This window comes from Taudactylus pleione, unplaced genomic scaffold, assembly GCF_031769625.1.
Source record: "Taudactylus pleione unplaced genomic scaffold, aTauple2 ptg000535l, whole genome shotgun sequence".
Classification (NCBI taxonomy): Eukaryota; Metazoa; Chordata; class Amphibia; order Anura; family Myobatrachidae; genus Taudactylus; species Taudactylus pleione.
In genome coordinates this window covers 2,967,453-2,993,761 of record NW_028284937.1, presented here as the reverse complement: position 1 = coordinate 2,993,761, position 26,309 = coordinate 2,967,453, and the positions used below count along the sequence as shown (strand labels likewise).

Here is a 26,309-nt window from a genome sequence, read left to right as displayed (position 1 = left end):
GGAGTAATCAGTCTGGTTAGACTGATTACTCCTTAATGCGAGGGTCCAGTTTTATCATTTTATTATTTTAATCCATGGATGCCTACTGGATCCCTGGCCTGGGCTGACTAACAGTCAGGGCTGATGCTGTGGCTGGGGGGCCCGGTGATAGGGCTCCCCTGGCTGTGGCATCAGTCCCCCGTTAGAAAGGGTCCAGGGCTGGTACTGGATCTTACAGAGAGACCCTACGCAAGTTTTTCCCTGTAAATCCAGAACCAGCCCTGCTTCCCATAGCCCAGTGCTGGTTGTACTGAGTACAGGGAGACCCTATGTCATTTTTTCCCTGTACAAAGTCAACCAGAACAGGGTTGGCAAAGTCTGGGGCTGGTTGTGTTTTGGGGGGTAACTTCACGTAAATATTTTTCTTAATTTAACTCTTTAATTGCTTTTTACAGTGAGATACATGCAGGCATCTCACTGATGTCTGCATGTATCTGTGTCAGTCCGACCTGCTCATGCTCAAATCGAAAGCATGAAGCAGGTCTATTGATTGTGGATTTGAAGAGTGATTTGAAGTCCGATTTTGAGGACGATTTCAAATCGAATGATAGTAAATAAGGGTTTTGTGTGTTGGGCTATGTAAAAGTACCAATGTTTTTCCGATGGTCGATTTGAGGGCGATTTGAGTCCAAAGTCGATTTGAAGTCCGATTTTACATGTGATTTGGCCTTCAGTAAATACTCAAAACCAAAATCGAATCCAAATCGAAAGAAAATCGCCCCTCAAATCACTCAAAATCCCAAATCGACTTTTAGTAACTTTACCCCTAGATCTTGACAGACTGTGCACTGTAATGTCATGAGGTGGGGCAGCTCCATATTATATGAATAAAGTTACCAAACAATGTTATGTGTATATAGGACAGTTGGGGTAATGGATTGTATTGAATGTTGCTATTTGTAACTAAACCTTTGCAGCCTTATAGCAAGATTTAGAAGAGTACCTAAGAAGCTGCTACCCACCACTAACTTAGCGTGTCGCTGGCCACCTCCTCTTCCTCTGCTGCTGTACCCTCGTCACACTTTACTTCCAGCACAGACAGAGAGAAAATACCAATGTCCCCCTCTGAGAAGAATAAACCCCTTTGCAGATTATTAATTATTAAGATGATTAATCTCTGTGCTGATCATAGACACAGGAGAGAAGAAGCAGGGGCGCCAAGAGGGGAAACTGATTGAAAATTTTCCTTTATGCAGTGCTCAATGCATCTTCACAGCGCCGTGCATTGTACTTTGCGTTCGCTTCTTGAGGGGGCGTGGCCATGCCTCCCGGATTTGAACACGCCCGACTCAGTGCACAGGCCCTGTTGATGTCTCAACAGCCCTGGAGAGAAAGGCCCCACTAGCTTGAGATAATGGATCAATGCAAGTGAAATACAATTTATTTCCAAACTATTAGTAAATGTCTGCCATGGACCCGATATAAAATCCTTGTTTTTGCAAAAATTCAGAGCAGAGTTTCCCAAACTCCTCCATTACAGTCCAGGTTTTAAGGATATCCGTGCTTGAATGCAGATGGTTAAATTAAAATGACTGAGGTACTAATTAAGTTACCTGTGCTCAAGCATGGTAATCCATAAAATATGGACTGTAATGGCGGAGTTTGGGAACCTTTGATTTAGAGATTTGTATTTCAGATTTTTTTAGCATAATTATACTAAAAATGAAATAACTTTGGTTAAATGATACACAATATATATATGTCTGTATAATATCCTTTTGTGTTACTGAAACAAATTTGCTAGCAGAAAAGTGTATGTGCCAAAAGCAAGACTCTTATAGCATTACTGAGTATATTTCTCAGTCTCTATATGCATGCAGACAGTCTGACTAACATGTCTTCATACTGCTGACTGATGCAGGCACAACATTTAAAGTTCATCAGGGAGGAATATCTGCAATGATCAGGTTTCCTTATCTGAACTATATTTAACTAATCCTGGTGGATAATATCCAGTTATGGCTGCTGAGCCCAGCTCCAGTGAACTGTAGAATGTGAGAGAAGGTCTATTTTAATACATCTTAATTCAGATTTTAAAATATACATTTACCAGTCCTGGAATAGTTGTGAAAGAGATCCCGTTCTACTGAGACCTACTGTACTGTATGCTTCCTATGCTGCTTTGATTAATTGTTTTACTGCTCGGAAATATAGTAATTGTGCTCTTTTCATTGCATACGGGGAACTATTACTTTATGTGTGGATTCAGAAAGGGAACTCAGGGCATTGGTGGAATATTTAGCCATAAACACAAAGGCCCTCATTCAGAGGCGGTCGCAAGAAGCGACCGCTCGCTCTGAATGAGGGCGGCCGCTTGAATTTTCTAGTGCGGCCTCCTGGTCGATAGCTAAGCTGTGGGTTACCACCCACAGCTTTAGCGACCAACCAGGTTGATGGTCGCGATGGTCAAGAGCATCGCGACCATTGGAGCTTGCGATGAGACCCTAAGGTTGGGTCTCGGCAACTGCAAGCCCCAGGGAGCTTCCTGATCTGATCGAGCAGGAAGCTCCCCACTGACATCACTGCTGATGTCAGTGCGGCCGCCCACAAAACGAGAGGCGTTCCTTAAGGAATGCCTCCGTTTGTGAAACCATCCCCCGCCACGCCTACAAAACGGGGCGAGCTGTCGTTCAACATCAACAGCCGCCCCTTTTGTAGAGAGCTCTGGAGCGAGATAATTTCTCTCTCGCTCCGAGGCTTGCGCACGCGCAGTGCGGCCACTGCACATGCGCAGGGCCTAAACATCAATGGTTTGCCACCAATGGTCAATGGTTACGCATCAATGGTGGAGATCCGAGACGGCTATGTTTTTTTTTCCTCTTGGTGCCAGGGGAACAGAGTTTATCCCTGCCCCCATTGGCCCGCTAAGCCATGCCCCTTCTCTGATTGACCCACTGCCTGCCGTTCCCCACAGCTGGGCTGTGTGAAACCATTAATGGTATCATGCCATTGATGTCAGGCACCAATGGCACCATTGATAGTTAACACACCAATCTCTACTATGCTTCTCCCATTGTGCTCCTCCCACTGAATTACTTCAACAATAATGACATTAATAGTCACCATGTGTGATGTGTTTCACAGATAAACCTGGTCCTGCTCAAGCTGTGATGGTGAAAGAGGTCTGGGGATTTAATGCCCTGCTGGAATGGCAGCCCCCCAAAGACAACGGAAACTCAGAAATCACAGGTTATACCATTCATAAAGCTGACAAGAAGACGATGGTGAGATTTCTAGCTCCATTCATTAACTATATGAGTTGGCGCTCATTCTAAGTTGGTAGCAAAGCAAAAAAATAGGCATTTAACTTTGCACCTTGGCAAAACCATGTTGCAATGCCAGGGGTTGAAATACACGCTGAGTCTACAACCTGGGTGCCCCATCCCACCTCATAATCAGCCCCTTTATGTGATATTGTATGCTATTGCCTACAGTATGTCTTATAGGACCTGCAGTATTTCACTGTGTTGGGTCAAAATAATTTGGGTACATTTATGCAAAACTGTCCGTTTTCTCCACACAACTTGGACTCTGTAATTGTTTTTAGTTAAGGTATTAGCACATGTAAAAAAAAAAATATATTTGCTGATATTTTGTCAGGTTTGTCTACATTTCCTCAGATACATAAAATGAAGTCTGAGCATATAGCTCATGGCATATACTTTACAATGATGGGCCCTAGCATAAAAAAGCCACAAAAACTCAATTTCTAAACAGCCACTAAAATTACTATATAAAGAGACACTTTCTCCTGTTTCCAAGGGGCCTATTCATTATCGACGGCCTGGTGGCCCCCGATAGTTAAGTATCCAAATTGCTGCGAGTAGCAGGGGTGGATACAAAATCACCGGAGCAACTCAACATTGCTCCGGTGCGGAGACAGCTGATACGAAGATCAGCTGTCCCCACTACCCTACTAGTGGTGACACTTAGCACTGCTGATCCTGCACTTGGGTTCATGGATGTGCACAAAGAACTCGGCACCCAGTAGAAGTACCCAGGACTCCTTCTCATAAGGAAGGAGTGGGGTCCGGGGATCATCGCCATCTGAAATAGACGAGGGTTCCAGCTGTCAAGCTCCGAAATTGTAGTACTCTCGGAGCTTGACAATTTAGGTCCATGTACCATTGTATGGGGACAGCGGATCAGATTGGGACTGAAAGGCAAGCTGGAGATATCCGTGATATCTTCAGCGCTACCTTTATGATGAATGGCCCCAAAACTTAATTTCTACAAAAGTAGGTGAAAAATTTTATTTTTACCTACTTTTGTAGAAATTAAAGGGATAAAGAATAAACCCTTGAGGGAGAATTGTGATGGTAGGAACTTTACTGAGCTACGCCGACTGGTGCCTAGACCTGTATAATTGTTATAGCGTTTCATGACAAGTGCTGCTGCCTTATTGCTCATGCCGCGGCTTTGCCAATAGGTATGAATTTGGGAGGCAGCTACAGGAAGTGACATCTTTCCTGTGATATAATTCAGTAATTCAGATCACTAATGGGATGTTTCACACATAAATATAATGCTACATTATATCCTCCTCAGGAATGGTTCATTGTATACGAGCACAATCGTCTGACCCGCTGCACAGTTTCTGACCTGATCATGGGAAATGAATATTACTTCAGAGTGTATAGTGAGAACATTTGTGGTCTGAGTGAGACCCCTGGTATTTCCAAGAACACAGCTGTCATCCAGAAGACAGGTGGGTATAACAGAAAACATAGGGGTAAATTTACTAAAGTGCCGGTTTTTAAAAGTGGAGATGTTGCCCATAGCAACCAATCACATTCTAGCTATTATCATCTAGGTGCTAGATAAATGTTAAGCAGAATCTGATTGGTTGCTGTTTGCAACATCTCCAGTTCTGAAAACCCGCAATTTAGTAAATATACCCCTTATTCATCTTCTATATATGCATATATTTTACAACATTAGCTATTTTATTACAAGCATTCCAATCCATGTTCATTTATTCTTTGCATTTGTACCTCTTTTAGCCCCTTTTTAGCATTGTGTTCCAAAATGCCACCAATTTATGCATTAGCACTTTAGTACATTTGCAGCTCATGGGCATATCCAATTAAACCACACGGCTAATTGTCAGTGCACTGGTGACCGATAGAATTAGCTGCCAATACCCTGTGCATTGAGCCCCAGAGGGTGCACTTGTCCTCACAGGAGCTGCGAGGAAATGTCCAAGTTAAAAAGCACCATGTTGAATTTTACGCATGGAGAAACCCATAGATTCCAGGATTTAATGCGGAACATTGCTGCTCCGAAACACACAATTTCACGGAAAGACAGATCCATCAAATTCAGAATAGGGTGGACACACAAAAAAATGCATAAAATCGCATCTGCTAATGTGCTGCATGAAGATACTCGTCGCTTGCCCTCCTGCACAGAGATCTGTCCGACTCTGAACAAGGCCCAAAATTTGTACAACAAAAAATAGCATAATTGCATGTATAGTACAATTTGTGTTGTACAATCAAGAGACATACTGTACAACTCAAAATATTATGTTTGCCTGAAGAATCAATTACATAGCATCAATACATTTGTAATAAGCACATCATGTTGCAGCTGCATAATAGAGACATCAGTCATCATCTTCAGCTTGGTGAACGGGGACACCACGCTGCAGGTTGCCCCGATATAGTGTGACTAGCCAAACCTGTCGTAGATTAGTATTAGTAAAAAGTTCAGGCTAAGAGCGTCAATACTTAGTCCACTTTTGGCTGGAGAAGGGTAATGTTTTTGATATTTTTGGGCGGCATTGTAGAGGTGATAATCATTTTTATCAGTAATAATCTTTGCTGTAGGGTTCAAATACAGACTGGGTTATCTGTGGCCATGTCCACCTCTAGTTATATTGCAATTATATTAACTTGCTCTTAATATGCTCGCCCGGTACTTGCATGCTCTTCCTTCCTCCATTCTACCTCTCTGGCTAAGGAGATGCAATTCAGGGGTATGAAAAAAATGTTTACAGAGATACATATATTTCACTGTACCGTTCAGCTAATACCAACAGGGAACTGAAAATAGTAGTTTACGCAGTTTGAGTGTAAAGGTTAGAATTAGAGATTTGCGCCGACCCCCATGTTTTGGTTTTGCATCCGGATTGACCTTTGTGTTTTAGTTTTGGTTTTGGATCTGTATGTTAAAAAAAAAATAGAATAAACAGCTAAAATTACATAATTTTTAGAGATGTGCGGTTCGGTTCTCCAGAAATCCGAATCCACCCGAATTTCGTGAATCCTGGTAAATCCGAGTCGCGGTTATACTCTTCTGAGGAGATCCGGGTAAATACGGGTCGCGGTTCTGATCTTTTTGCAGTTCATAATTTGGATTTTAAATACGAATTTCTGGTTTTGGATTGCATGAATTACATGATTGTAGCTGTTTTAAAACTTTTTATCTATTTTTTATTTAAGAAATCCAGATCCAAAACCAAAACACTTGAGGGTGGTTTGCAAAACCAAATCCAGATCCAAAACCTTGAAGGAGATACAGATCCAAAACCAAAACCAAAACTCGGGGACGCGCACATCCCTAATAATTTTGACCTGTTAACATGCAATCCAAAACCCGAGTTCCGTTTTTAAAACCAAGTTCAGAACCGCAGGAAGATCCAAACCGGGACTCAGTTTGACTCGGTACCCCAAAGTGATTCCGAACTCGGACTCGGTTCGTCTCGGGACCCCTAAATTCGGTTATTGCCAGTTCTCTGAGAACTGGACCCACACATCTCTAGTTAGAATACTGTTTAATCATTTAAAATATATGATGTAAAATAAATATTTAAAACCACAAAATTTTAAGGCCACCGCTTACTGTGAACGCAATCCAGGAACTTTAAACACGACTAGTGAACCGCAAATGCTACAGTGAATTAGTGTTTTGAAATAAGAAGCTCAAATTTAAAAATAGGGGTCAATTGCCGTTTGTAGACTGATCAAGTTTATTGGTGAAATCTGATTGAATAGTGAACTGATTAAAGTAAAATTTTAAACCCTATATCTATCCCAAGAGCTTGGAGTTGTCATACGTCGAGCAAGATCAAAGCTTTGGCAATTGCTTGTTGGTATCAGTTATTTTTAATGTTATTCTGTATTTGCCTCCTTTGCAGGTTTAGTCTACAAACCTAATGACTACAAAGAGAAAGATATCTGCATGGCTCCCAAGTTCCTTACTCCTCTGATAGACCGGATTGTGGTGGCTGGATATAGCACAGCCTTAAATTGTGCTGTGAGAGGTCATCCAAAGGTACACAGCTGTTTCTTGTGAGACACGGAACTTTATAACAGCAGTTTAAATGCTGTGTAACATTAAAATCATTACAAAAAAATAGTTTCACAGAGAAACCGAATCCTTATGAAAGAGATTTTTTTATTTTATTTTAAAATTACTTTTTTTGGCAGAAATTATTGGCAGAAGAAACCACATAATTTTAATGACAAAATGAAACAATTTAAATAGTAAAATATAGGATATTGTTCACTTTCTGCAGAGAACACGTCTTTCTGTGTATCTGGAAACATTAATACAGCACACGAGGGCCGACAATTCTGTGCAGTCTGATTGTATTTTAAATATCTCAAAGGGGAAGATATTGCCAATGCCATATATATTTTGAAAAAGTAGTCTCATAATCAACTTTATAAAAGAAAAAAAAATTATATAATACTAACTGTTGCCCACAGCTTTGACCTCGATGAAATCACTTCTGCCAAAATGTTTTATTTTATTTGAGGAGTTCTAGTTGTATTGCTTTGCATAGGGGCCCTGTCACAGGAGTGACCCACGTGGCCAGCAGCGCTATACAGACTGGTGGCAGCAGAGCTTTCACCCACCACTCACACCAATGTCACTGTGTGCCCTGTGCACAGACTGCTATGTAACCTCTCCTATTCACCCACCTCTCACACCAATGTCACTGTGTGCCCTGTGCAGACTGCTATGTAACCTATCCTATTCACCCACCACTCACACCAATGTCACTGTGTGCCCTGTGTACAGACTGCTATGTAACCTCTCCTATTCACCCACCTCTCACACCTATGTCACTGTGTGCCCTGTGCACAGACTGCTATGTAGCCTATGCTATTCATCCACCACTCACACCAATGTCACTGTGTGCCCTGTGCACAGACTGCTATGTAGCCTATCCTATTCACCCACCACTCACACCAATGTCACTGTGTGCCCTGTGCACAGACTGCTATGTAGCCTATCCTATTCATCCACCACTCACACCAATGTCACTGTGTGCCCTGTGCACAGACTGCTATAAAGCCTATCCTATTCACCCACCTCTCACACCAATGTCACTGTGTGCCCTGTGCACAGACTGCTATGTAACCTTTCCTATTCACCCACCTCTCACACCAATGTCACTGTGTGCCCTGCACAGACTGCTATGTAGCCTATCCTATTCACCCACCTCTCACACCAATGTCACTGTGTGCCCTGTGCAGACTGCTATGTAACCTATCCTATTCACCCACCACTCACACCAATGTCACTGTGTGCCCTGTGTACAGACTGCTATGTAACCTCTCCTATTCACCCACCTCTCACACCTATGTCACTGTGTGCCCTGTGCACAGACTGCTCAGTATCCTATCCTATTCAACCACCACTCACACCAATGTCACTGTGTGCCCTGTGCACAGACTGCTATGTAACCTCTCCTATTCACCCACCACTCACACCAATGTCACTGTGTGCCCTGTGCACAGACTGCTATGTAGCCTATCCTATTCATCCACCACTCACACCAATGTCACTGTGTGCCCTGTGCACAGACTGCTATAAAGCCTATCCTATCCACCCACCTCTCACACCAATGTCACTGTGTGCCCTGTGCACAGACTGCTATGTAACCTCTCCTATTCACCCACCTCTCACACCAATGTCACTGTGTGCCCTGTGCAGACTGCTATGTAACCTATCCTATTCACACACCACTCACACCAATGTCACTGTGTACCCTGTGTACAGACTGCTATGTAACCTCTCCTATTCACCCACCTCTCACACCTATGTCACTGTGTGCCCTGTGCACAGACTGCTATGTAGCCTATGCTATTCATCCACCACTCACACCAATGTCACTGTGTGCCCTGTGCACAGACTGCTATGTAGCCTATCCTATTCACCCACCACTCACACCAATGTCACTGTGTGCCCTGTGCACAGACTGCTATGTAGCCTATCCTATTCATCCACCACTCACACCAATGTCACTGTGTGCCCTGTGCACAGACTGCTATAAAGCCTATCCTATTCACCCACCTCTCACACCAATGTCACTGTGTGCCCTGTGCACAGACTGCTATGTAACCTTTCCCATTCACCCACCTCTCACACCAATGTCACTGTGTGCCCTGCACAGACTGCTATGTAGCCTATCCTATTCACCCACCTCTCACACCAATGTCACTGTGTGCCCTGTGCAGACTGCTATGTAACCTATCCTATTCACCCACCACTCACACCAATGTCACTGTGTGCCCTGTGTACAGACTGCTATGTAACCTCTCCTATTCACCCACCTCTCACACCAATGTCACTGTGTGCCCTGTGCACAGACTGCTATATAACCTATCCTATTCACCCACCTCTCACACCAATGTCACTGTGTGCCCTGCACAGACTGCTATGTAGCCTATCCTATTCACCCACCTCTCACACCAATGTCACTGTGTGCCCTGTGCACAGACTGCTATGTAACCTCTCCTATTCACCCACCTCTCACACCAATGTCACTGTGTGCCCTGTGTACAGACTGCTATGTAGCCTATCCTATTCACCCACCTCTCACACCAATGTCACTGTGTGCCCTGTGCACAGATTGCTATGTAACCTCTCCTATTCACCCACCTCTCACACCAATGTCACTCTGTGCCCTGTGTACAGACTGCTATGTAGCCTATCCTATTCACCCACCTCTCACACCAATGTCACTGTGTGCCCTGTGTACAGACTGCTATGTAGCCTATCCTATTCACCCACCTCTCACACCAATGTCACTGTGTGCCCTGTGCACAGACTGCTATGTAACCTCTCCTATTCACCCACCTCTCACACCTATGTCACTGTGTGCCCTGTGCACAGACTGCTCTGTATCCTATCCTATTCACCCACCACTCACACCAATGTCACTGTGTGCCCTGTGTACAGACTGCTATGTAGCCTATCCTATTCTCCACTCACACCAATGTCACTGTGTGCCCTGTGCACAGACTGCTCTGTATCCTATCCTATTCACCCACCACTCACACCAATGTCACTGTGTGCCCTGTGCACAGACTGCTATGTAGCCTATCCTATTCTCCCACCACTCACACCAATGTCACTGTGTGCCCTGTGCACAGACTGCTATGTAGCCTATCCTATTCACCCACCACTCACACCAATGTCACTGTGTGCCCTGTGCACAGACTGCTATGTAACCTATCCTATTCACCCACCACTCACACCAATGTCACTGTGTGCCCTGTGCACAGACTGCTATGTAGCCTATCCTATTCTCCCACCACTCACACCAATGTCACTGTGTGCCCTGTGCACAGACTGCTATGTAGCCTATCCTATTCACCCACCACTCACACCTATGTCACTGTGTGCCCTGCACAGACTGCTATGTAGCCTATCCTATTCACCCACCTCTCACACCAATGTCACTGTGTGCCCTGTGCACAGACTGCTATGTAGCCTATCCTATTCATCTACCACTCACACCAATGTCACTGTGTGCCCTGTGCACAGACTGCTATGTAGCCTATCCTATTCATCCACCTCTCACACCAATGTCACACTGTGCCCTGTGTACAGACTGCTATGTAACCTCTCCTATTCACCCACCACTCACACCAATGTCACTGTGTGCCCTGTGCACAGACTGCTATGTAGCCTATCCTATTCACCCACCACTCACACCAATGTCACTGTGTGCCCTGTGCACAGACTATTTAACCTATCCTATTCACCAACCACTCACACCAGTGTCACTGTGTGCCCTGTGCACAGACTGCTATGTAGCCTCTCCTATTCACCCACCACTCACACCAATGTCACTGTGTGCCCTGTGCACAGAATGCTATATAGCCTATCCTATTCAAGTGAACGCGAGCCCAAAGCACATCTCCCCCCACCCTTTACTGGGAACGTGCATGGTGCCACACCTATCTCTTGCATTGGTGATGTCCATAAATGTTGTTTTTGTTATGGATCAGCTTTACCTTGACGGATCGAGATGAAACAAAGTGCAGGTTATTTCTAGTAGTTTCCACTACAAAATGATGCAGTTTTCATGAAAATCGGTTCAGTGGTTTTTGCACCAACTTTTAACAAAGACAGACACAACGTTCTTATTATATTATTATAGATATAGTGTATTGCAATACACTAAATTTGTCTCCAATCAGCAATAAACGGCTTTTTTTTCATTTTGGCCTTTTCTTTCATTGAACGCAGCCTAGGGTGATCTGGATGAAAAATAAAATGGAAATTAAAGATGATCCCAAATTTCTCATGAAGCATAACCAAGGCGTACTCACCTTGAATATCCGCAAACCCAGCCCTTTCGATGGTGGAACCTACACATGTAAAGCTGTCAATGAGTTGGGAGAAGCGGAGGTTGACTGCAAACTAATAGTCAGAGGTACAATTGAGCATACATACATATATATATATATACATACATACATTACAGATATGTCCACATACATCTAGCCTCCATGTGCGTTAAACAGCCCTGCAAGTTGCGCCTTGGCGTGGCATCACTCTGCAGCACTGAGCGTCTTTTCAGGCAACTTTTTCCATTAAAATCTGTTTTACTTGCAAAGTGTTGTAAATAGGATGCACAAGCAGCTTCTGCTGGTTATAATGATATGTGCCATGCCTATAGTCTGTGTGCGACTGCAGGTGTATCTGCATGCAAAATGCTACGTTACAGTGTCACAGCCACTGACACTGTAGCGTTGCATTTTGCATGCAGATACACCTGCAGTCGCACACAGACTATAGGCATGCTGCATATCATTTTAATCAGCACAAACTGCTTGTGCGTCCTATTCACATAACTTTGCAAATACGATGCATTTTAAGGGAAAACGATGCGTGAAAATTACGCTCGGCACTATCGAGCCACACAGCGCTCATGCATTCTGTGCAACAAGCCTTGTAGCGCATGGAGGATAGATGTATTTGGACACATCTGTACATATATACATACAGAACATGCTTGTTTTGGATTAACGCCTCATATGTGTAAAAAAATTAATACAAAAAACCTAAAAACATTAATAATACAAAAACAAACAGTACGCTAGTGCTGTGCAGGCCAGTGAATGCTCAAATACAGTATGTTAGGGCTGTGCAGTCCAGTGAATGCTCAAATACAGTATGTTAGGGCTGTGCAGTCCAGTGAATGCTCACATATAGTATGCTAGGGCTGTGCAGTCCAGTGAATGCTCACATACAGTATGCTAGTATGCTAGTGCAGTGCAGTCCAGTGAAAGCTCACATATAGTATGCTAGGGCTGTGCAGTCCAGTGAATGCTCACATATAGTATGCTAGCACTGTGCAGTCCAGTGAATGCTCACATACAGTATGTTAGGGCTGTGTAGTTCAGTGAATGCTCACATACAGTATGCTAGGGCTGTGCAGTCCAGTGAATGCTCACATACAGTATGCTAGCGCTGTGCAGTCCAGTGAATGCTCACATACAGTATTTTAGGGCTGTGCAGTGCAGTGAATGCTCACATATAGTATTCTAGGGCTGTGCAGTCCAGTGAATGCTCAGATACAGTATGCTAGGGCTGTGCAGTCCAGTGAATGCTCACATATAGTATGCTAGGGCTGTGCAGTCAAGTGAATACTCACATATAGTATGCTAGGGCTGTGCAGTCCAGTGAATGCTCACATATAGTATGCTAGCACTGTGCAGTCCAGTGAATGCTCACATACAGTATGTTAGGGCTGTGTAGTTCAGTGAATGCTCACATACAGTATGCTAGGGCTGTGCAGTCCAGTGAATGCTCACATACAGTATGCTAGCGCTGTGCAGTCCAGTGAATGCTCACATACAGTATTCTAGGGCTGTGCAGTCCAGTGAATGCTCATATACAGTATGCTAGGGCTGTGCAGTCCAGTGAATGCTCACATACAGTATGCTAGGGCTGTGCAGTCCAGTGAATGCTCACATATAGTATGCTAGTGCTGTGCAGTCCAGTGAATGCTCACATACAGTATGTTAGGGCTGTGCAGTGCAGTGAATGCTCACATACAGTATGCTAGTGCTGTGCAGTCCAGTGAATGCTCAGATACAGTATGTTAGGGCTGTGCAGTCCAGTGAATGCTCACATACAGTATGCTAGTGCTGTGCAGTCCAGTGAATGCTCAGATACAGTATGTTAAGGCTGTGCAGTCCAGGGAATACTCACATATAGTATGCTAGTGCTGTGCAGTCCAGTGAATGCTCACATACAGTATGTTAGGGCTGTGCAGTGCAGTGAATACTCACATACAGTATGCTAGCGGTGTGCAGTCCAGTGAATGCTCATATACAGTATGCTAGCGCTGTGCAGTCCAGTGAATGCTCACATACAGTATGCTAGTGCTGTGCAGTCCAGTGAATGCTCAGATACAGTATGTTAGGGCTGTGCAGTCCAGTGAATGCTCACATACAGTATGCTAGTGCTGTGCAGTCCAGTGAATGCTCACATACAGTATGCTAGTGCTGTGCAGTCCAGTGAATGCTCAAATGTAGTATGCTAGTGCTGTGCAGTCCAGTGAATGCTCACATACAGTATGCTAGTGCTGTGCAGTCCAGTGAATGCTCACATACAGTATGTTAGGGCTGTGCAGTCCAGTGAATGCTCACATACAGTATGCTAGTGCTGTGCAGTCCAGTGAATGCTCACATACAGTATGCTAGGGCTGTGCAGTCCAGTGAATGCTCACATATAGTATGCTAGTGCTGTGCAGTCCAGTGAATGCTCACATACAGTATGCTAGTGCTGAGCAGTCCAGTGAATGCTCAGATACAGTATGTTAGGGCTGTGCAGTCCAGTGAATGCTCACATACAGTATGCTAGTGCTGTGCTGTCCAGTGAATGCTCACATACAGTATGCTAAGGCTGTGCAGTCCAGTGAATGCTCACATATAGTATGCTAGCACTGTGCAGTCCAGTGAATGCTCACATACAGTATGCTAGTGCTGTGCTGTCCAGTGAATGCTCACATACAGTATGCTAGTGCTGTGCAGTCCAGTGAATGCTCACATATAGTATGCTAGCACTGTGCAGTCCAGTGAATGCTCACATACAGTATGTTAGGGCTGTGCAGTGCAGTGAATGCTCACATACAGTATGTTAGGGCTGTGCAGTGCAGTGAATGCTCACATACAGTATGCTAGCACTGTGCAGTCCAGTGAATGCTCACATACAGTATGTTAGGGCTGTGCAGTGCAGTGAATGCTCACATACAGTATGTTAGGGCTGTGCAGTCCAGTGAATGCTCACATACAGTATTTTAGGGCTGTGCAGTCCAGTGAATGCTCACATATAGTATTCTAGGGCTGTGCAGTCCAGTGAATGGTCAGATACAGTATGCTAGGGCTGTGCAGTCCAGTGAATGCTCACATATAGTATGCTAGGGCTGTGCAGTCCAGTGAATACTCACATATAGTATGCTAGGGCTGTGCAGTCCAGTGAATGCTCACATATAGTATGCTAGCACTGTGCAGTCCAGTGAATGCTCACATACAGTATGTTAGGGCTGTGTAGTTCAGTGAATGTTCACATACAGTATGCTAGGGCTGTGCAGTCCAGTGAATGCTCACATACAGTATGCTAGCGCTGTACAGTCCAGTGAATGCTCACATACAGTATTTTAGGGCTGTGCAGTGCAGTGAATGCTCACATGTAGTATGCTAGCGCTGTGCAGTCCAGTGAATGCTCACATACAGTATGCTAGTGCTGTGCAGTCCAGTGAATGCTCACATACAGTATGTTAGGGCTGTGCAGTCCAGTGAATGCTCACATACAGTATGCTAGTGCTGTGCAGTCCAGTGAATGCTCACATACAGTATGCTAGGGCTGTGCAGTCCAGTGAATGCTCACATATAGTATGCTAGTGCTGTGCAGTCCAGTGAATGCTCACATACAGTATGCTAGTGCTGTGCAGTCCAGTGAATGCTCAGATACAGTATGTTAGGGCTGTGCAGGCCAGTGAATGCTCACATACAGTATGCTAGTGCTGTGCTGTCCAGTGAATGCTCACATACAGTATGCTAAGGCTGTGCAGTCCAGTGAATGCTCACATATAGTATGCTAGCACTGTGCAGTCCAGTGAATGCTCACATACAGTATGCTAGTGCTGTGCTGTCCAGTGAATGCTCACATACAGTATGCTAGTGCTGTGCAGTCCAGTGAATGCTCACATATAGTATGCTAGCACTGTGCAGTCCAGTGAATGCTCACATACAGTATGTTAGGGCTGTGCAGTGCAGTGAATGCTCACATACAGTATGTTAGGGCTGTGCAGTCCAGTGAATGCTCACATACAGTATGTTAGGGCTGTGTAGTTCAGTGAATTCTCACATACAGTATGCTAGGGCTGTGCAGTCCAGTGAATGCTCACATACAGTATGCTAGCGCTGTGCAGTCCAGTGAATGCTCACATACAGTATTTTAGGGCTGTGCAGTGCAGTGAATGCTCACATATAGTATTCTAGGGCTGTGCAGTCCAGTGAATGGTCAGATACAGTATGCTAGGGCTGTGCAGTCCAGTGAATGCTCACATATAGTATGCTAGGGCTGTGCAGGCCAGTGAATACTCACATATAGTATGCTAGGGCTGTGCAGTCCTGTGAATGCTCACATATAGTATGCTAGCACTGTGCAGTCCAGTGAATGCTCACATACAGTATGTTAGGGCTGTGTAGTTCAGTGAATGCTCACATACAGTATGCTAGGGCTGTGCAGTCCAGTGAATGCTCACATACAGTATGCTAGCGCTGTGCAGTCCAGTGAATGCTCACATACAGTATTTTTGGGCTGTGCAGTGCAGTGAATGCTCACATGTAGTATGCTAGCGCTGTGCAGTCCAGTGAATGCTCACATACAGTATGCTAGTGCTGTGCAGTCCAGTGAATGCTCACATACAGTATGTTAGGGTTGTGCAGTCCAGTGAATGCTCACATACAGTATGCTAGTGCTGTGCTGTCCAGTGAATGCTCACATACAGTATGCTAAGGCTGTGCAGTCCAGTGAATGCTCACATATAGTATGCTAGCACTGTGCCGTCCAGTGAATGCTCACATACAGTATGCTAGTGCTGTGCTGTCCAGTGAATGCTCACATACAGTATGCTAGTGCTGTGCAGTCCAGTGAATGCTCACATATAGTATGCTAGCACTGTGCAGTCCAGTGAATGCTCACATACAGTATGTTAGGGCTGTGCAGTGCAGTGAATGCTCACATACAGTATGTTAGGGCTGTGCAGTGCAGTGAATGCTCACATACAGTATGTTAGGGCTGTGCAGTCCAGTGAATGCTCACATACAGTATGCTAGCGCTGTGCAGTCCAGTGAATGCTCACATACAGTATGCTAGCGCTGTGCAGTCCAGTGAATGCTCACATACAGTATTTTAGGGCTGTGCAGTGCAGTGAATGCTCACATATAGTATTCTAGGGCTGTGCAGTCCAGTGAATGGTCAGATACAGTATGCTAGGGCTGTGCAGTCCAGTGAATGCTCACATATAGTATGCTAGGGCTGTGCAGTCCAGTGAATACTCACATATAGTATGCTAGGGCTGTGCAGTCCAGTGAATGCTCACATATAGTATGGTAGCACTGTGCAGTCCAGTGAATGCTCACATACAGTATGTTAGGGCTGTGTAGTTCAGTGAATGCTCACATACAGTATGCTAGGGCTGTGCAGTCCAGTGAATGCTCACATACAGTATGCTAGCGCTGTGCAGTCCAGTGAATGCTCACATACAGTATTTTAGGGCTGTGCAGTCCAGTGAATGCTCACATGTAGTATGCTAGCGCTGTGCAGTCCAGTGAATGCTCACATACAGTATGCTAGTGCTGTGCAGTCCAGTGAATGCTCACATACAGTATGTTAGGGCTGTGCAGTCCAGTGAATGCTCACATACAGTATGCTAGTGCTGTGCAGTCCATTGAATGCTCACATACAGTATGCTAGGGCTGTGCAGTCCAGTGAATGCTCACATATAGTATGCTAGTGCTGTGCAGTCCAGTGAATGCTCACATACAGTATGCTAGTGCTGTGCAGTCCAGTGAATGCTCAGATACAGTATGTTAGGGCTGTGCAGTCCAGTGAATGCTCACATACAGTATGCTAGTGCTGTGCTGTCCAGTGAATGCTCACATACAGTATGCTAAGGCTGTGCAGTCCAGTGAATGCTCACATATAGTATGCTAGCACTGTGCAGTCCAGTGAATGCTCACATACAGTATGCTAGTGCTGTGCTGTCCAGTGAATGCTCACATACAGTATGCTAGTGCTGTGCAGTCCAGTGAATGCTCACATATAGTATGCTAGCACTGTGCAGTCCAGTGAATGCTCACATACAGTTTGTTAGGGCTGTGCAGTGCAGTGAATGCTCACATACAGTATGTTAGGGCTGTGCAGTGCAGTGAATGCTCACATACAGTATGTTATGGCTGTGTAGTTCAGTGAATTCTCACATACAGTATGCTAGGGCTGTGCAGTCCAGTGAATGCTCACATACAGTATGCTAGCGCTGTGCAGTCCAGTGAATGCTCACATACAGTATTTTAGGGCTGTGCAGTGCAGTGAATGCTCACATATAGTATTCTAGGGCTGTGCAGTCCAGTGAATGGTCAGATACAGTATGCTAGGGCTGTGCAGTCCAGTGAATGCTCACATATAGTATGCTAGGGCTGTGCAGTGCAGTGAATACTCACATATAGTATGCTAGGGCTGTGCAGTCCAGTGAATGCTCACATATAGTATGCTAGCACTGTGCAGTCCAGTGAATGCTCACATACAGTATGTTAGGGCTGTGTAGTTCAGTGAATGCTCACATACAGTATGCTAGGGCTGTGCAGTCCAGTGAATGCTCACATACAGTATGCTAGCGCTGTGCAGTCCAGTGAATGCTCACATACAGTATTTTTGGGCTGTGCAGTGCAGTGAATGCTCACTTATAGTATTCTAGGGCTGTGCAGTCCAGTGAATGCTCAGATACAGTATGCTAGGGCTGTGCAGTCCAGTGAATGCTCACATATAGTATGCTAGGGCTGTGCAGTCCAGTGAATACTCACATATAGTATGCTAGGGCTGTGCAGTCCAGTGAATGCTCACATATAGTATGCTAGTGCTGTGCAGTCCAGTGAATGCTCACATACAGTATGTTAGGGTTGTGCAGTGCAGTGAATGCTCACATACAGTATGCTAGTGCTGTGCAGTCCAGTGAATGCTCAGATACAGTATGTTAGGGCTGTGCAGTCCAGTGAATGCTCACATACAGTATGCTAGTGCTGTGCAGTCCAGTGAATGCTCAGATACAGTATGTTAAGGCTGTGCATTCCAGGGAATACTCACATATAGTATGCTAGTGCTGTGCAGTCCAGTGAATGCTCACATACAGTATGTTAGGGCTGTGCAGTGCAGTGAATACTCACATACAGTATGCTAGCGGTGTGCAGTCCAGTGAATGCTCATATACAGTATGCTAGCGCTGTGCAGTCCAGTGAATGCTCACATACAGTATGCTAGTGCTGTGCAGTCCAGTGAATGCTCAGATACAGTATGTTAGGGCTGTGCAGTCCAGTGAATGCTCACATACTGTATGCTAGTGCTGTGCAGTCCAGTGAATGCTCACATACAGTATGCTAGTGCTGTGCAGTCCAGTGAATGCTCACATGTAGTATGCTAGCGCTGTGCAGTCCAGTGAATGCTCACATACAGTATGCTAGTGCTGTGCAGTCCAGTGAATGCTCAGATACAGTATGTTAGGGCTGTGCAGTCCAGTGAATGCTCACATACAGTATGCTAGTGCTGTGCTGTCCTGTGAATGCTCACATACAGTATGTTAGGGCTGTGCAGTCCAGTGAATGCTCACATACAGTATGTTAGGGCTGTGCAGTCCAGTGAATGCTCACATATAGTATGCTAGTGCTGTGCAGTCCAGTGAATGCTCAGATACAGTATGTTAGGGCTGTGCAGTCCAGTGAATGCTCACATACAGTATGCTAGTGCTGTGCTGTCCTGTGAATGCTCACATACAGGATGCTAGCACTGTGCAGTCCAGTGAATGCTCACATACAGTATGTTAGGGCTGTGCAGTGCAGTGAATGCTCACATACAGTATGTTAGGGCTGTGCAGTGCAGTGAATGCTCACATACAGTATGTTAGGGCTGTGCAGTGTAGTGAATGCTCACATACAGTATGCTAGTGCTGTGCAGTCCAGTGAATGCTCACATATAGTATGCTAGCACTGTGCAGTCCAGTGAATGCTCACATACAGTATGTTAGGGCTGTGCAGTGCAGTGAATGCTCACATACAGTATGTTAGGGCTGTGCAGTGCAGTGAATGCTCACATACAGTATGTTAGGGCTGTGCAGTGTAGTGAATGCTCACATACAGTATGCTAGTAAAAAAAATCTTTTAATTAGATTAAAAATGCGCATGGCAAAGAATAATGTAACAGTCACATAATCTTCTGTTTTCTTTTTACAGTTCCACAATAAATACTCCCTGGTTTATATAACAAGAGAAGTTACCGTAAGTAGTACAGATAATGCAAATGACACTACATGGTTCATAAGCAGAGATGCTTACAAATGTTTTAGTTCTAAAGTGTGTAAATGTCTAATGAATCTTTGTACTGTAGACAGACTAAAACGTTTCTGCTAAAACTGAGCAGATTTGGTCATGGTGTAGCCAAGGAAAACATGTGCAATCCTTGTTTGCGCTTGTATATTTACTTTGTATAGTACTATTATAGTTCTTCCATGTGCATGGTGAAGATGGATGTACACTTGAACACAGTAATGCTTGCTGTTAGAATTTAAAAAAAGATTAATGGGCCTATTCATCATCGGAGGCCATACTTAAGGATCCAACTCGCAGCGGGGGAAAACCTGACTCAGGAGCAATTCATCATTGCTCCGGTGCGGAGACAGCTGCTCCAAAAAGCAGCTGTCCCCTTGGTTAGTGTCGCAGCTACAGAAGTAGCTGCTTTACTTACCTCCTCCCCGTTGGTGTGGAGTCCGTGAGAAGACGGCGAAGAGAACCGCTCGGGATCCCTCTAGGAATCCGACGGAACTCCTCCCCATAGGAAGAAGCAGGGCTACGAGAGCATGTTTTGCCATTCCACCTTAAGTACAGTGGCCCACTGTGACACTGGAGAAGGTCGAGTCGGCCTATAACACACCCATCGCTCCAATTCGTCTGAAAGGTACTCAGTGGGGTTGAGATCTGGACTCAGAGATGCCCAGTCCATCCGGGTTACCGAATTTTCTGTACACCAGTCCAGTGTCGCCCTGGAAACATGACAGGTGGCATTGTCACCCTGATAAAACATTTGTTGTTTCCGTAGAACTGCCACAATGTAGGGAGCTTGGAGTTATCTAGAACATCTCTATACTTCTCAGAGTTAATGTGACCATGCATTACAACTAGTGGACCCTACCATACCAGCTGAAACTGGGTTTGTCAAATCACTTTTATCTACATAGTGTATCAAGTAGTAAAAAAAGAGGAGCTTGGCCCCAGTAGGTAAAGACATCTTTAGATGGTGTTAACCATTGTAGCCTATGGGCTACTTTTTGCAACTTTTACCGGGAGCTCCCCAGCAATGACTGCCTGTACATATGTGATCAGCAGACTGCACATGCACAGTTGCATGCCTGGAAGAAGTAAAGGGATTATATTGGCGATCAGTTCATTTCTAACTCATAGCTAGGACCTTTGGGAGCCCCTGTCCTCTGCATGTGTTTCATGATACATCCGAAAGATCCATAATTTCTTATTGCCGTAATATGCAGCAATAGGAAATTATAATTATCGGGTTTAGATACAATAATTGATAAATAAGCTCATAATGTGGCCAAAGATGGCCAAGTAGGACAGTATACAGTATCCTTCAATGAAACTTGCTGCATGCATGAAAATATCTTGCTTATGACTAGAAGTGTATCCTATGTCTTATATAGAGGCAGGTTCATACAGTGGAGTACAATAATACACAAACACACACATACTGTATTATACAGAAAAGCATTTGCCCTGCAGTGTAGTGCCATAGCACTAGTCCGACTCCCCCCACCCCAGCACATGGTGTCATGACATCACGCAGCAAGCGCCGGGGGGCAGCGCAGGAGCGGAAAGCGGGGTGCCTGGAAAGGCAACCCACAAGGTAGAACAAGGTGATAGGGTGCTGTGGGATACTGAATGTGCCATCCCCCCACCCTTGCACCCTCACAGACCCCTTGTCATGACCCTGCTCTAGTGTCATATTTCCCACACAGTCTTTAGTCTTCCACTCTCCCTTTATATGGATGTCATCTACTTTTGACTGAAGGGATACATAGAAACAAACAAAGTAGCTGTATAGTGTAGTACATTTTAAAACACTTGTCCTGTAAGTACAACATTTTGCATTTAGTTTTCTTCTGTTTCTCTCCAGCAGTTCAGGAACTGGATGAGTTCCCCCCTGAGTTTTATCCTCGCAAGTGAAGAAAGAAAAGTGTTTCCATCGCACTTCTTGTATTTTGTTGTCATTTATGTTTTACCCTTGCTGTTGTATTTTGTGTATTTCTACGTGAGAATTTGTGACATATGAAGAGATCGCTTCTCTGTTCTTCTCACTTTTCTGTATTGTAACCATATGCCGCTCCTTGTCCCTATGTCGCTGTGTGCAGTATTACATAGGGCATGACTGGTGAGTCACTGAGCTTCGGAATGGCTTAAAGAAAAAACTTGCAATTGTTTCTGAAGAAAATAAAATATTGTATTAATATAATATATACTGATGAGCTTGAAAATATTCAGTAACTTGATAGTGAAAAAGTTGAATCAATTTTATTTTCCTGTCCTAAAATAAATTGTGCTGTCTGTTCTTAAGGTGTTTAGTGGTAGAGGGTCGGATGCCATGCCGGTATCCATGGAAATGGTTCGATGTTTTTCAACTGCGCGTGCGTCTAAGTAGCTAAAACATTGCACTGCGCATGCGCCCTATGGCGTGTACACACAGACTCACGGTACTGATTGAGATGCACAGTCTCAGCAATGTATTGGAAATGTATTTGCCGTTCCTGGGCAGTGGCTATTTAGATGCATGGAGATGTACCGTCTTATGGGGGTATTATGGAAGTGTCGCAGAACTGGTTGTGAACTCAGATGCTCAATCGCTCAGATTGGAGTCCGTACATAGCATGGGGAAGTTACAGGTTCCGATGGTTGCGAGTAAAGACGCACCAAACGGGATAGTTGTGTCTAGAGATGCACAAAGTGGGGGTCTCAGTCCTTGCACAGTCAAACGCACGGCTGTACACCAGGGGAAGGGCTGGTACTAGCATTAGCATAAAGCCGCAGGTGTGACTACGGCAACAGACACTAAAGTGGTCGCAGCATGTGATCGTGTGAATTGTGTTATGTAGTAGCACTATACTCTGATTTGTACAGGAAGGTGGGGTATCTTGGGCGTCCATATATAAAGCGCAAAATGACCAAGGCACCATATAATATCCATTTTGAAGGTGCTGAGCACCTCCAATCGTGCAAGGGCATCTAAAATTCATCCGAAGCTCACAGGTTTATGGAGTACGTGAGGAGGAGCAAGAGGCTTTCCCAGCCAATGGCATAGTTGCATAGACATAGAACAGGACAGGCCCATCATATTGTTGGGTTTCCTGTAGGCATGCAAAAGCTAGATGTCATCTTGCAGAGCGAGATTGTTAAAATAAGATAAAGGTGTAGAGAGGTTGCATTTCGGATAGAGGAGAGGAGTGCCTGGTCATTTCACTCTGCCAATGCACCTGCTCTGAGCCTGGGGAGAACCGGTCTGGCCCTATATTTCTGATGATGTTTATTTGCTGCACAATTTTCCCAATTCCAAAAAAAAAACTTTATACAAAAGGCACACATGTAATGACGATGTCCTGATATCCTTCATTCTGACGAAATGAGCCATCATTGAGGCTAATCTGAGCAGTAATTTAAGAGAAAAGCAGAAAAATGTTATTGAATTTTAGGTGGTTTTCTAAGGCGGTAGAATGTGGCACTTTCATTGAGGTTTAGATCTTGAACAGGGCACCCTGCTTTTCTGTACTACTTCTACATTGCAGAGGTGTCTCCTGAGAGCACAGAGTAGACTTACAGTACACTGTACTGTGCACACACAGGACAGACCCCGGGCACACCGATGCAAAACCAAAGCATTTTATGCTGAGCTATCAGCCTGCTTCCGATTCCATAAATCCAACTCAGGTCTGGTTCATTAATGGTGACAGCTTGTTAGATCTGTATTTGTCCCCAGTCTGCACAGTCTGCTGTTACAATTGTGGGAGATGGGTCTATGATGGTGTTCAGGAATAAATACACTATCCAACATTGGAAGGGTGTCGTTAGGGTAAACATCTTTATTTTTGTTACTGCAGCTCATCCCTTTCAATTTTGTGATACATACAGGTATCATTTTTCTTGTTTCACCTAATCAATAACCAGGGAAAAGAGCTGACATTAGATAAAAGCTATGTACTAACATACGAGTATTATAGTAATTTTATTTTTATTTATATATCCATGGAATATATATTAGTCAAAGCAGGTCAAAGACTAATATTAATATGGTAACAAGCAAAAGCATGGCTAATCCAGGCCCCTTTCCACCTGTTAGCGCACGTAATGTATTATTAGTACCGTTTACTATTGCAGCCACCATGGGTGTCATTTATGAAGAGTTGACGTACCACAAGAGTTAGTGAATCTTGTTTAGAACCATAGCACCTGCCTTTGTGCTCTGAGTACATTTAGGATCCGGAAAGGAAGGGGACTTCAGTAATGCCTTTAACTGTCATATGTTTTTGTTTTTTTACCACCCGTGCCGCTATCCAGCTATGGAATACCTTTCCACAACTAACCACACTCTCCTCTAACTTCTAAAGCTTTCATACATCCTTCAAATTCCATCTCTCTACCATAGTCTCCTACGCTTCCACCTTACAGCTTCCCACTGCCCCTCCACCTGTGACTTCCCACACTGAGAACTGCTTGCTGCTGCTGCTGCATCTCACACTCCAGTTGCCCCTGATCCTTCTCTGCTTGCCCCCTTAACATAAGATTGTAAGCTACCATGATCCAGGCTGTGCACATTGTGTCTGCTCCAACTTATTTACCTAGTACATGCTAGTGTTATGTTCTACCCTGTACGTCCTCATGTCATGTTCTACCTTGTATGTCCTCATGCCATGTTCTACCTTGTACGTCCTCATGTCATGTTCTACCTTGTACGTCCTCATGTCATTTTCTACCTTGTACGTCCTCATGTCATGTTCTACCTTGTACATCCTCATTTCATATTCTACCTTGTACATCCTCATGTCATGTTCTACCTTGTATGTCCTCATGTCATGTTCTACCTTGTATGTCCTCATGTCATGTTCTACCTTGTATGTCCTCATGCCATGTCCTACCTTGTACGTCCTCATGTCATATTCTACCTTGTATGTCCTCATTTCATGTTCTACCTTGTATGTCCTCATGTCATGTTCTACCTTGTATGTCCTCATGTCTTGTTCTACCTTGTACGTCCTTGTGTCATGTTCTACCTTGTACGTCCTTGTGTCATGTTCTACCTTGTATGTCGTCGTGTCATGTTCTACCTTGTACGTCCTCTTGTCTTGTTCTACCTTGTACGTCCTCATTTCATATTTTACCTTGTACGTCCTCATTTCATATTCTACCTTGTACGTCCTCATGTCATGTTCTAACTTGTACGTCCTCATTTCATATTTTACCTTGTACGTCCTCATTTCATATTCTACCTTGTATGTCCTCATGTCATGGTCTACTTTGTAGGTTCTCATGTCAAGTTCTACCTTGTATGTCCTCATGTAATGTTCTACCTTCTACGTCCTCATGTCATGTTCTACCTTCTATGTCTTTGTTATACTCTACCATACAAGTCTGTACTTCATGTTCTACATTGCACGTCTTTATGTCATGTTTTTGTACACTCTGTGTATCCTACCATACAGTATTGCAGACTACTGTGTCACCTTACAAATAAATGTTTAGCAACAATACTAATAACAATTGAAAAATTTAAATAAGTACATTGTTTCATTGTGCTGAGCAGAGTGCTTGGGTCATTTTGTGTGAATAATAGATTGTGTAAACAGCATCCCTTTGGAAGTAATGCCATATCTGAGGATGTTGATAAAATCATTGCAGGAACTCCTTGTTCTAATACATAAATTAATGGTCTCTTTCAACTTGCTATACCTCCATCCCTTTGATATCATTTAGGTTTTTGTTAATTAAATCTTGTTTAGTGATTTACTGTAGGTGCATAGGTCTGAGGTCAATTGCATCTAGATTATTATTCATGTGACCATGGCCCAGGGAATAAAACTTTTTTTTTTTTCGCAAAAGACCCCATAGTGCATCTGTGTAAGTCAAGTATAAAAGCAGTTGTGTAATGTGTCAAAAGAGGAAGAACGGTAGTACTGCTTGTTAGCAATGTGTTACCTGATCGGAAATGAGCACCTTTTAAACTGTGATGTGGTTGCAGGCTCCACTGAGTATCTGAGGTCATCAACAGTGCTGTAAACAACACCGTGAAAACTGAGCTTCTCTTTTATATCATTTGATCAGTTTGAACTGTATGTTTTAATGTTATGTATGAAAATAAAAGTGTAAACATAAATGACTGTAAGACTTTTTTCTTATGGAGCTTAATTATATAATAATGTTACAACAGTTGAAAGACTAGGGATATTGTATATATTACAAAGGGCAGCTTTAGTACTCTGCAAGTCCTCTGAAGAAATGTGAAGTAGGGTATCTAAAACAGTGACAGGCAACTTGAAGGGGTGTATGTGCCACATTTAACTTTTAAAAGGACCATATATTACCCCTATTCTCAGTACTATAGTAAATTTACAAAAAAAAGAAATAACATTCTGTCATTTTATATCGGCAGGCACAAACTATGACAAACATATTACCAGATGTTCCAGA

General features: G+C 44.0%; 1 protein-coding gene across 3 annotated transcripts in view; it reads left to right on the top strand.

The window, feature by feature from the left end:
• The window catches only part of LOC148501051 (myosin-binding protein C, fast-type-like), a 157,899-nt gene extending 131,915 nt beyond the window's left edge, over nucleotides 1-25,984 (top strand). For 2 of the 3 annotated variants that reach the window (XM_088450919.1, XM_088450917.1), the window contains 6 exons: nucleotides 3,124-3,263; nucleotides 4,588-4,747; nucleotides 7,181-7,317; nucleotides 11,533-11,719; nucleotides 19,803-19,847; nucleotides 21,754-25,984. In XM_088450919.1, coding sequence (XP_088307045.1) covers nucleotides 3,124-3,263; nucleotides 4,588-4,747; nucleotides 7,181-7,317; nucleotides 11,533-11,719; nucleotides 19,803-19,813 — 635 coding nt within the window. In that variant the 3' untranslated portion in view covers nucleotides 19,814-19,847; nucleotides 21,754-25,984. The remainder of the gene's footprint in view (nucleotides 1-3,123; nucleotides 3,264-4,587; nucleotides 4,748-7,180; nucleotides 7,318-11,532; nucleotides 11,720-19,802; nucleotides 19,848-21,753) is intronic. The other variant, XM_088450918.1, reaches the window with a different exon arrangement.
• The last annotated feature ends 325 nt before the right edge of the window (nucleotides 25,985-26,309 follow it).